Source organism: Phalacrocorax aristotelis, chromosome 4, assembly GCF_949628215.1.
Source record: "Phalacrocorax aristotelis chromosome 4, bGulAri2.1, whole genome shotgun sequence".
Lineage (NCBI taxonomy): Eukaryota > Metazoa > Chordata > Aves > Suliformes > Phalacrocoracidae > Phalacrocorax > Phalacrocorax aristotelis.
In genome coordinates this window covers 84,292,937-84,304,075 of record NC_134279.1, presented here as the reverse complement: position 1 = coordinate 84,304,075, position 11,139 = coordinate 84,292,937, and the positions used below count along the sequence as shown (strand labels likewise).

General features: G+C 57.4%; 1 protein-coding gene across 1 annotated transcript in view; it reads left to right on the top strand.

The window, feature by feature from the left end:
* Positions 1-201: 201 nt before the first annotated feature.
* Positions 202-11,139, top strand: part of DCTN1 (dynactin subunit 1) — a 60,654-nt gene continuing 49,716 nt past the window's right edge. Inside the window, 3 exon segments of the mRNA XM_075092322.1 lie at positions 202-450; positions 5,165-5,243; positions 9,139-9,170. Coding sequence (XP_074948423.1) covers positions 223-450; positions 5,165-5,243; positions 9,139-9,170 — 339 coding nt within the window. The 5' untranslated portion in view covers positions 202-222.

Sequence of the window (11,139 nt, the reverse complement as noted above, 5' to 3'; positions counted from 1 at the left end):
GTGGTTCCCATTTGGCAGCTGTAACGGAAGGAGTTACCTCTTGCTGGCTCCCGAAAGAAAGGGCGGCAGAGGTGAGGGGGGACCGACCCCTGTGCAGAGCCCAGCTGAGGGGTGCTGGAGGGGGGCGAGACGGTGACGTCCGAGCCACGGGTCCCTCTGCACCGGCTGTGTTTAACTTGCCATGCTTCTCTCTGTTGACAGGCATCCAGCACCGGCACCAGGATGAGCGTGGAAGCGAGCAGCAAGCCCCTGAAGGTGGGCTCCAGAGTGGAAGTCATCGGGAAGGGGCACCGCGGTACCGTGGCTTACGTCGGTGCCACCCTCTTTGCCACGGGGAAGTGGGTCGGTGTCATCCTGGATGAAGCAAAGGGCAAGAACGACGGGACCGTGCAGGGCAGGAAATACTTCACCTGTGAAGAAAACCACGGCATCTTTGTGCGGCAGTCACAGGTACGCTTCCCTCTGCGTGCGCCCTGCCGGGGCTCTGCTCGCCAGGACTGGCGCGGGTATGTGTGGCTCACGGGCTGCTGGGTTAAATAGAGGGGGAAAATGGCCCTTTGCGCCCGATGGGGAGGGATAAAATAAGTTTCCTTCATTCCCGGGAGAGCCGTGTTTCTGGGACTCTCTGTCTTCCATCGTGCGAGGGAACAGAACAGCTCCAGAGCCAGAGGCTGTGCTCCTGCCGGAGCCGCGGCTCATTCCAGTCTGACACGCAGCTTCTCGGCACGTTTCATCAAGTGTTTTGAGTAGCCCAGTTTATGTCGTTGTGGTGAAACATCTTCAGATGAATGGGTGAAAAAAAAGTTTGCTGAATTCCAGAGAGCGTGGCATGGTTTTACTTTGCCTCCAGAAGGAAGCGTAGGATCTGGCTGCTGGCTGCTGGCTCCCAGAGTTATTGGCCATGTCACCTGTAGGAGGTGAAGTTTGGGACCGGTATCTGGGTGTTTACCTGGAAGTGAAGTCAGAGAATTTTAATTAAATAACGTTTACCTTAAAGTATATAAAAATGCATGACTTGGGTTTGGTTGTTGAGCTTTTGCTGTTCACGTACCATAGGTAGGAACCAGGAGCCCATTTGTGTGCAAACAAGCCTCTTCCATTTTAATTTTCTCTGTGCAATCTTCAAACAGCCCAAGCGCAGAAAAGCGCCGCTGCTCTCGAGTCCCTCAGGTTGGCGAGCTCCAAGCATGCCGCCATGGGGAGGGACGTTCAGCTCCTCTCCTCTGTCCTTGGCACAAAGCGGTTGGTTTAAGCTCGGCCCCGTAGCGTCTCGGCAGCAGGGCGCAGAGAGCGCTCCTTTCCCCTCCCACAGACCCTCCTGCTGCCCCCCCAGACGCTCCCAGGACGTCAGCCGTGGGCGACTGAGGAAGCGTGGGGGAAGCTGAACGTGAAATAAGGGGTGTTTAGGAGCAGGAGCCCTGGGGTGGATCCCGGCATCCTCTGTCCTGGCTGTCAGAAGGGCCCTTGGGTCACGCGTGGTACCGGTTCACCGATGAGAGGTGAATGCTTTCTGCTGGCTGTTCTGCTGGGACTCGTGGACCTGGCTTCCATGGTCCGGCGCTCAGCCGTGCCTGCCACCTGGGAAAGTAAATAAGTAGTTCATAATTGAAAGTTTTGGTCTGGAGGACCAGGCTGCGCGGCTCCCGGGCCAGGGAGCTGGAGGGCAGCTCAGCACGCAGGGCAGCCTGGTGCCGGGTCTCTGCCCATCAACACTCGTGAGATCCTGGCGCGGGCAGACCAGGGGGGACACGCGGGCGGGCGCTGTGCTCCAGGCACCCCTCGGCCGCCTGGTGACGTGCAGCGCTGCAAGCGCGGCCCGCGGTGCCGGCGGCGTTGCTCGCCCGGGGCGCGCAGAGGAGCTTCCGTCCCGTCTGCAGGCGACGGCGGGGTGGTGGTGGGGAGGCGTGTGGCTTTGCCGCGGGGCTGCTCGCGGGTGCTCTGCAGAGTCTTACGGGACTCAAAACCTGCTGGGCTGCAGGAGCCGGCCCAAGGGAGCTGGGTGCAGGAGGGCTGAGGGGCCGACAGCTGCCTCTCGCTGCGCTTCCCCTTTCTCGCTTTGGTTTTGGAACGGTTGGGGTCTTTGTGTCTCCCCAGCTGAGGAGCACACAGTGTGCTTAAAAATAAGCTGCTTTTCCGTGGTGATGGTGACTAGTTTGTCTCTGCGCGCTCTCCCCCGCGAAACAGCAAATCCCTGGTGTGCGTGTGCGAAGATGCGCCGGTGCCCGTGGCACTGACCGTCCCTCTGCACCTGTGAGGTGAACGTGATGAGCGCGGGGGAGCGCAGCCTTTGGGGAGCACACCCAGCACGGACGGCAAATCGCCGCAGTCCCTGAGCCTGCCTCGTGCAGCCGCCGCCGAGCAGGCGCGGGGCCACGGCTTGCCGCTCTCCAGCCGATTTCTCCGGCTCTTACAGCGGAGCACAGCTTCCCAGGGGACCTCCAGCACTGGGCTCAGCGAGTCAGCCTGCACCAGGACAGACCAGCAGAGGTGGTGGGGGTGCTGTGGGCAGCCCTCACCTGAGCGGGCATTAATTTTTTGAGAACCGGGTTTAAGATAGCCCTGGAAAATGGCAGGACGCCCTTCCAGCAGAGTTAATGCTCTGCTTGTGCTCTCCGCCGTAAATCCATCTGCGGCTTCCTCCCGTGGTTTGTTCCCTGGTCTCCCCAGCACAGCGGGTGGCTGTCCTGTGGGTACGTACCGTGCCAGACCGCTGAATGTCAATAATAAATCATCTTTTTCAGGGGAAAAGAAATTTGTGAGTGAGAAATGTTTTTTTTTCTCATTGCTTATGAAGCAGATCACCTGCATCAATACAAGCACATCTTGTTAAACACTTGTAGAGTGTTTTTAAGAATTTCCAAGGTTAAGTGACTTTCCCTTCTCCCCTGCACTTAAAAACGTGTCTGAAAAAATGAGCACCAGGAATATCAGCATCAATAAAGCCTAGCAGTATTCTTGGTCTCTTAATTAATTGTGCAGCTTTAAAAATGTACTGACGGGAAAGTTTCGAAGATCTTTGGGTACATCTTTTTTCTGTTTCATCAATCACCAGAGTAGATCCCGCGCAGGGGGTTGATGCTGTGCTTTAGCTATAGCAGAGTGCTCGTCTCCCAGGGAGGGCCAAGCCCGTGGGACGCAGCGGCAGCGGAGGTGTGCGTCCCAGCAGTGCCCTGCCTCGCTCAAAGCGGGCTGGAGGGCCACCAGGGCCGAAACAACCGCAGGGTGCTCCTCAGCATCCCGTGGGGGAGGCGGCTGGGTGCCGCTAGCTGAGAGCCGCGGCCGGTGCAGGGCACCGCCTCCGAGCGCGGTAGCTCTCGGGACGTTACCGTCTCCCGGCGGAGTTGCCGTCCCGTAGCCGAGTCACGCCGTCCCCTCGGTGTCCCGGCCCCCCTCCCGCAGCCTCCTGGCCCGCCGCACGGGAGGCAGGGTGGCTGCGGGGCGCCCGGGGCTCGGCAGCGCCGTGATGGAGGCATGAGCCACCCGCGGCTGTGGGGCCGAGCCAGGGGAGTTTGGGCTCGCCGGGCCACACCGAGGGGGGTGCCACAGAGGGGCTGTTGTCTCTCTGCTTCTGACTGTCCCCTCCCGGCTTGTTGCCCAGCTGGCAGAGCGCTGGGGCGCTGTTTCGAGCAGCTGTGTCAACACGGACCGGCATTCCCAACCAAGTGTCCACTCATTATCTTTTGGCAACTGTAGCATTTTGCCTGCCTGGGACTCGTATTTGGGCAAGTAATTTTGAACACGAGTATTCTGTTATGGCATGTGGAAACGTTACCACTGATTTTGACATCCTTCTCCACTCCTGCTTGGCAGAGGAGCTCATCGGCTTAAATCTGCTGCTGCTGCAGCACATCTTGTACCACGTTGCTCCTCTCCAGCCTAACCCAAAAGCCAGCCCTGTTCTGGTTCCTGCCACCTTCTTGTCGTGAGCCGTGGCCCAGCAAGTCTGGTGTTGCCACCTGAGTCGTCCCTGGCGGGGAACCCCAAGAGCACTCGAATCCCACCCTCGGTTTGGATAAACTCCTGTGCACTCCTGGTGCAGGAGCTCCCCCGGGATCCCGTTTCCACAGTCCCCACGTCTGGTTTTGCTGCGTTTGGTGAAAAGTTGCAGAGACCTGTGCGTTGCCAAGTCGCTGCGAAGATCGGGTGCGCCTGGCTGTGCCAGAGACCCGCTTCCAGCACGATCCGAGGGGCGCTTGCCTCGTCCTCGCTTTTAAAACTGAGGTTTGAGTGTTCTCGGCACTGGGGTGGTTGTCGTGATTTCTGTGGCATAACCTCGCTCAGTCTCCTTGCCTCTTTTTAGTTTGAGAGTAGGGTCCTGGTACTTGGGCATCTTCCCAAAATAGAAGCTGTGACTGACAGGTTTAGAGATTATTTTTATTTTTAAACTGAACTCCCAGGCTTAAGGTTTTCGTGGAAGGGATCAGGCAAATACCTGTCAGGAACGATTCAGGCAGTGTTGATCTTCTAAGGTGAAGGGATGGTTCTCAAGAAGTGATCTAATCCTTTCCAGCATTGCTTTCTGTATTTATCAGGCAAAAATGTGTGCAAAAATAGTTACCAAAGAGATAGCCCTAAACCTTCAACCCTTAGATAACTTAGCACGGCTCAACCTGGGAGTGTTCCTGCCTGTGCGTCCTGGGGCTCCCCGGGGAGCCCCGCAGCGTTCGGATTAAACACCAAACCAGACCCCGCTGCGTTCTGAGTCACTGGAGTGCTCTGCTTCAGAGAGAAGCAGTTTTCCTTATGAAGAGAAAGATGAATTTTAAAATTATTTTTGCTAAGACAACACACAAAAACCAAAAAACTGAGCTTTCTGGCATGGGTCAGTAACTTAAAATAGCTGCCAGACCAAAGTTCATGAACTGGGAGGGGGATCATGGAACTGCTAAAGATGTTCTGGGCTGTCGAACCCTGAGTTTTGACTTCATTTATTCCTTATGTGAATATTCTTTATTCCCTATGCGAATAAAGAATATTTCGCTCTTTTCAGGAAGCCCGAGGAAGGAGGATGGTCGCATAGCTGAGCTTGAGTGACTAAATTAAAAGTCCGTGCCAAAAAAATGCAGTCTGCACTGTTTAAATCTGCCACCAGAATGGACCTGTTTTCTGATCACATCCTGCTTATGGGTTTTTTTTGTGATAATAGTTGTTTTACTTTTCCCAGATCCAGGTCTTTGAAGATGGAGCGGATACAACATCCCCCGAAACACCAGAATCTGCTGCCTTGAAAGTCCCCAAAAGAGGTACGGCTGGTCCCCTTCGCCCCAAAACCTCTCCTCTCCCTTGCTTGGGCCCAGACGAGGCTCCACTGTGGAACGGCCGCGGGGGTCCCCACGCTGGGGAGGGGGTGCCGGCTGCCGAGGGGTGCCGGCAGGTATTCCAGGGCTCCGTCCCTGCTTTGGGTACACGCTCGCCTCTCCTGGCTCATGCGCCTCTCCCGGCGTCCCCTCTGCGGGGCCTCCCTCATCTCTGGGGATCACAACGCACTGCATGCAAAAGTCGCTCCAGGCAGTTCTGGCTGGTGGGAAGCAACGGGACAGTCCTCCCTGGAGTGGGGGGGCAGTCCTCCCTGGGGGTGCATGTGGAAGGAAAGCTTGAACCGCCGTGATGCTGTGAAATTGCAGCTTCCAGGCCACGAGCCGCTCGAGCCGTGCCTCGCTCCCAGCCCTCCGGCAGCGAGCGCTCTCCGCTCGGCGCTCTGCAGTAGCTCGTCTTGCTTGGTACCTCGTGGGTTGTTCTTTTTGCCTTCTGCCAGGGCTGCCCCGCTCTGGGGTCTGTCTTTGAGAGTAATTACTTAGCGGTACGCTTGGGCGTCCTGGGAGCTTGTGGAAAAAGGTCTGATGGCTTCCTGTGCTGGGCGGTCTGTCGGCGACGTGCGCCAAGCGCTTGTTGAACGCACACTTCACGGTTCGGAATAGGCTTGAGTTTTTTGTTGTTGTTTTTTCCCCTCTCCCGGCCAGTAGAAAGCAAAATTCCCCTTTGTTTGGCAAAATGAAATCTACCCTTCAGCCGCACAGACCGTGCCCAGAGGCGTCGGAAAGGGGTGACGAGGCCTGAGAAGCGGGGTGTTCCTGTGAGACGTGAATTTTGCCGGTCCCATGAGCGGAGGGGGAGTTTGAATTGGCGTTCACGTCCCTTGGCGTTCCGCCTTCACCTTCCCCCGCAGGGAGCTCCAACAGCTCGCTGCCGCTGCAGGGGGCTCGGGTCTGCCACGGCCTGGCCGCTTTAATTCATCTCTGCTTTGGATCCCCCAATTAGCATGTGCAGCTGAACAGGGAAACGTTTAAAGCAAGCCAGTTTTAATTTAGGGGTGGGGTTTAATGCAGTAAAAAAAGGAGGCTTTCCTGCTCAGTATACCCTCGCGAGTGTTGTTTCTCACAGAGCGCTGGAAAGCTCAGCCTTCCGTGTGCAACCTCAGCCTGCTCGTATTGATAGAAAATGAAAGTCCTCCTTAACGCTTACAGGATCTTTTCACTCGTTCTCGATTCAGACTTCCCAGCTAAAAATTCAGTTTTCCGTGTGACGGATCTGTACAGGCTTAGGGTGAGGGGCTGGCGAGGGGCTGTACGAGCACCCTCCCCCGCTGCTCCTGGAGGTCTGGGCTTCCCGAGCGTGCGTTAGTGGACATCGCCCCTCCGAGCGCTGAACCTCTGCAAAAGCCACAGGCCTTCCAGCACTGGGAGCCTGCTGTCATTTTTCTTACCCCTCAGTTATTAGGACCTAGGGAGAAAAGGCACGTGCTCTTTAGACCCTCACTTAACGTGCCCAGGATCCGGCAGCAGCCGCTGCTTCCCTGAGCCGGCAGACAGGAACGTGGAGACCAGAAGTGCGTCAGCTGCACGGAGACGGGGTGGCCTTGGAAATGCAACAACAAACCTCCAGGTTTAGCGTGGCTCTTCAGCAAGTGTTGCTGCCTTTTCATTTCGCTACGTCTGTGTGTGTCCGTAGGATGAATCTTTAAATCCTGTGCCACCTCCCCTCTCGTTATCTGGAAGTCTTTGCAGGGCTCTAATCCCCGCTGTCTACTGCAGAGCTGTCTCCGGTTCTCCTCAAACCTTTGTCCGGGGTGAGCGGCAGCGGCTGCGGCGTCCGGAGGCGTGTGGCTGCTTACTCACAGCACACCGCTGTGGTATTTTCAGTACTGTCTCTCCTTTCTCCGTACACCCTGAGGTTTGTTGCTGCAGCCCAGCAGCGTTCCCCGAACTCCTCCGGTGGTGCTCTGGCCCCTTCTCCCCAGCCGCTGGTTCCTCCACTCGAATTGAGACACGAGCAAAGCACAGGCGGTTCAGGTTGCCCCTCCTGGTGCGCAGCGTCAGCGCCGCTACCCCTGCCTCTCGCTGCTCAGAGCCCGTTTGAGGGCCGGAGCCCACCAGCGCCGCGCAGGAGGGGAAACGGGTGTGTTTAGCTCAGGGCTGGGGTTGCAGGATGGGTGTCACCCGCGTTTTCCACCGCTGCCTGCAGGCAGCCGCCTGCTGGCCTTGAGTGCCATGAAGCGGCCCTTGTACTGCGGGAGGGGGCATTGCCCGCGGGGGTGGGACACACACAGGAGCTGGAGTCGGTCGTTGGTGGTTGAACCGGTGAGCGAAGGGGCCGTGCCGGAGCGGTGCCGGTCAGGACGGGCAGCGGCGGCACGGCGGGCGGACGCTGGCCGGGTCCCAAGGCGGGGGCAGAGGGAGCCTGGGCTCTCAGGCTTGGTGTTGGCCGTGACGCTGCTTGGTAGGGATGCAGGTGCTGGGATGCGCTGCTTCCAGGGGGTTTCCATGGAAACGGCCGCGCTGGCTGCTGCAGTCCGACTGCGGCGGGTGATGCAGAGACTGCCCTTCCCTCTCCAGACTAGCAGAGGTGTGAGGCACGCAATGGAGGCAGCTCCCATCTTTTATTTATGAGACGCTTCTGCAGCATTTGCTGTTGGGGTGATCAGAGCCACAGCTGGAAATCTCAACCCCTGGTGGAATTGCAGCCGTGAGAGGAGCAGGGCAAGCAGCCCCCATGGCTGCGAGCTGCTCGTGGACCCGCCAGACCTCCAGAAATGGAGCAAAGGATGTAATTCAGCCAAAACTGCAGTGGTTACCTGCATCTCTGATGCACATGAGCCAAGGTCATGCAGTCTGGTTCCTCCACACTCACAGACACGGCACTCACCCTGCTGTCCAACCGTGCACACCGATAATGCAGAGAACCAGGGAGGAATCCTGAATTCGGGGGAGGCGGGTTTGTTTGAGCCCCGGGGTTTAGCCCGGTGCTGACCCCCGACATCCCGCCGTAGTGGCCAGGCTCTGTAACGGGGAGCTGCGGCCATCCTCTGCTAGGATGAGGAAATGGGAGCAGCTCCTAACAGCCGTCACCCCCCGAATTTAGCGACCTGGGGAAGGCCGGCGGCTGAATTGTCAGCAGACGTTCCTGGCGGCCGCCCACGTGCAGGAGGTTTGCTCTCTGAGGAGTGGGGAGGACCTGCCTGTGCAGCTCGAAACCTGCCGGGGCTCTGGGCTTGGGGCTGTGGATGCTCGGGGAGGTTTGCTGGGCTGAGGTGGAGAGCGGACAGAGCGGAGCTGCAGCCCGTCAGTTTGGGAACATTTGTGAGAGGTCTCTTGTACACCTGCCTTGTGCGTGCCCCAGATTCCCGACCGCCTATGGACTGGGACAGAGACCTTTTATTTTGCTGCATGAAGTAAATGGTCTCTGGAGCCGCATTTCTCCTGGTCCTCCCATGGGATTCTCATCTGGAATCCAGGTGATTCGATGCGGCCGTGGGGGCCGGACCGCCGTGCGTTTCCGACAGAGCGCTCTGAAGGTGACGCAGCGTTCTCTGAATTGCGGTAATTTAACTCAAGAAAAGCAGCGTAGCCTGACCTACTTCTGAGGCACGTATCTGAATGCTTGGCGTCCTCACGCTGCGCCAACGGGTCTAATAAGGGAGTCCCTGTTCCCCCAAACCCGTACCCCATCGTACCACCGTGTCCTGGTGTATCCAGGGCTGCACGGCCCCTGCTTCGCGCCCGCTTCCCTAAGAACGTGCATAAATGGTCCTTTCAGCGTGCCTCGACGCTGGCTGGGCTGCAGAGACACTTGGTATGCGGGTCAGGCCGGAGGCGTCCTTTGGCCCAAAGCTCACAGTTCTGTTTCTGTTTTTCTTTGCAGATTCCCTGGATGCTGCCAAAGCCAGCAAACTGGTGAGTGCTGAGCCCCTGACTCTGCAGGCTGCTGAAACAAATGCCCCTTGCAGCATAGGAGCGGTGGAAGAGGCAGACTTGCACGTGCCGCTCCTTATTTTTCTTAATTCTTACCACCTCTCTAAAAGCCCTATTTTTGTCCGTGCAGGAGAAGCGCAGGGAGACACGCACATACACAAAACATGCAGACAGGACAGCGTTTTGCCAGCCTGTCTCTTATTTAGACCTTTTCAGTTCTGTGCTCTGTAATAAAATGTGCTAAAGCACATTCCTCCTGAAACCCAGGGGAAACAAGGCCCTATAAAAAGTAATTGTCAGCCAGTGGCCAGAAACCAGTGAGTTACTGAGGAATAAAACCCCAGCGCAGTTTCCTGTATTACACGTTTTGTCTAAGCCCAGTCAATATTGTGGCGCCCACGCCCCGCATGCCTCTTGGCCGTGTTCCTTTAAATCAGGACCCTTGCGTCCTGCAGGAAGGGCGCGCTCCTCGGGACGTGTGAAATGAGCTTTCTCTGGCTCACAGAGAAACGGCGCGTGCTTCCGACTGTCCCTGTCCAGGACGCTCAGAGGCTCTGGAGGCATAAACGGGTACAGGTTGGATGCGGAGGTGATGGCTGTGTGCTAAGCAAGGGAAAACCGGAGCGGGTGCCTATCCTCAGATGCTTCTGACTGCCAGGCAGGCACAATTACACACGTCCTTACGGTTAAAAACACACAAATGGCCATGCCCGTACGTAGACCGTGAGGGATGTGGGGGGGTGCTTTTGGTGTGGGCGTGCTTTGGGATAGGCGCTGGGTGTTTCTCGAGGACAGACCGGCCCATCTTATGCGTAGGTGGCTGCGGAAAAGGAAACAGCTTGTCTGGAGGTAAGGGGCTTCCCCACCTTGTCCTCTTGCGTGCGCGACACCTGCGGTCCTGCGTCGGGCAGCCGGCGAGCCCAGCCTCGTGCTTTGAAGTTCCAGCTGGTTACGAGGAGGGGTGGCCTTTCCCCGCCGCGACGCAGAGCCGCGGGCTGGGTCCCGCTCGGCCCGTGCAGCATCGGGATCTGGTGCAGCACTTTGAGGGGCTCCGGGCGTTAGTCGGGCTCTGGTGCCTGGGAGGTTGTGCCTTGTTGAGCTGACCGCCAGGGTAGAGCGGGGAGAAGAAACCCCCTGTCTCGCGTTAAAGGGATTTGGAGGATTTTGCAGGGACTGCCTTTTCCTGCCACGGGTCTGTCCTCACCGGCCTTTTCCGCCGCAGGGCCTCTGGCACCGGTGGCATCTTCTCCCCTGGGGTTCTCTGCCTGTGATGCACAACGTTCAGTCTCCTGGTTTACCTATAGACGGGGTGAGACTGAGCAGTGCGCCCCGTGACGGAGGCCAGCCCAGACTCCCCTTCCCCGGAACAACAGCCGCGACAGGGAGTCGCGGGGCATCGGAAGGAAGATTTGTAGTGAAAGATACATACGATATGTATGAAGTGAAAAAAGAATTCTTAGCATTCATGAAATCAGGATGCTGAAGTAGTAGTTGTTAATTAAATTCCTTACAATGCTCACGTCCTGAGAAGGTGGCAGGAAAGGAGCTACGAACCAAAGGGATTTGTACCCAGCACGCTTAAGAAACCCCAGATCAAATATCTAATGGCACCTTCTGTCCGTGAGCATCACTTTTTTTTTTTTTTTTCCCCTGTGTAAGAAGTTGAGAATTTGGTGATGGCCACTGTTGAAGCAGCACGTTTTGGTAGACGGAGCTTGGCGCTGCCCTGGGCTGGGGCTGCTGCTGCTTGACATGCTGCGGGGCGTTCGGCCTGCTTTGTCGTTACGGAAAGCACTGGAGTTCAAAATGAACAGCCTTTCAGATGCTGCCTGTGGTGTGCCACGCTCCCGGCGGTGCCCTGAGCGGTGCCACTGTGATGGGCATACGCGGATTTGTCTTCTGCCCTGTGTGTTAGAGTCAGGCAAACTCGGGCTTTGCTGTTCGCCTGCCT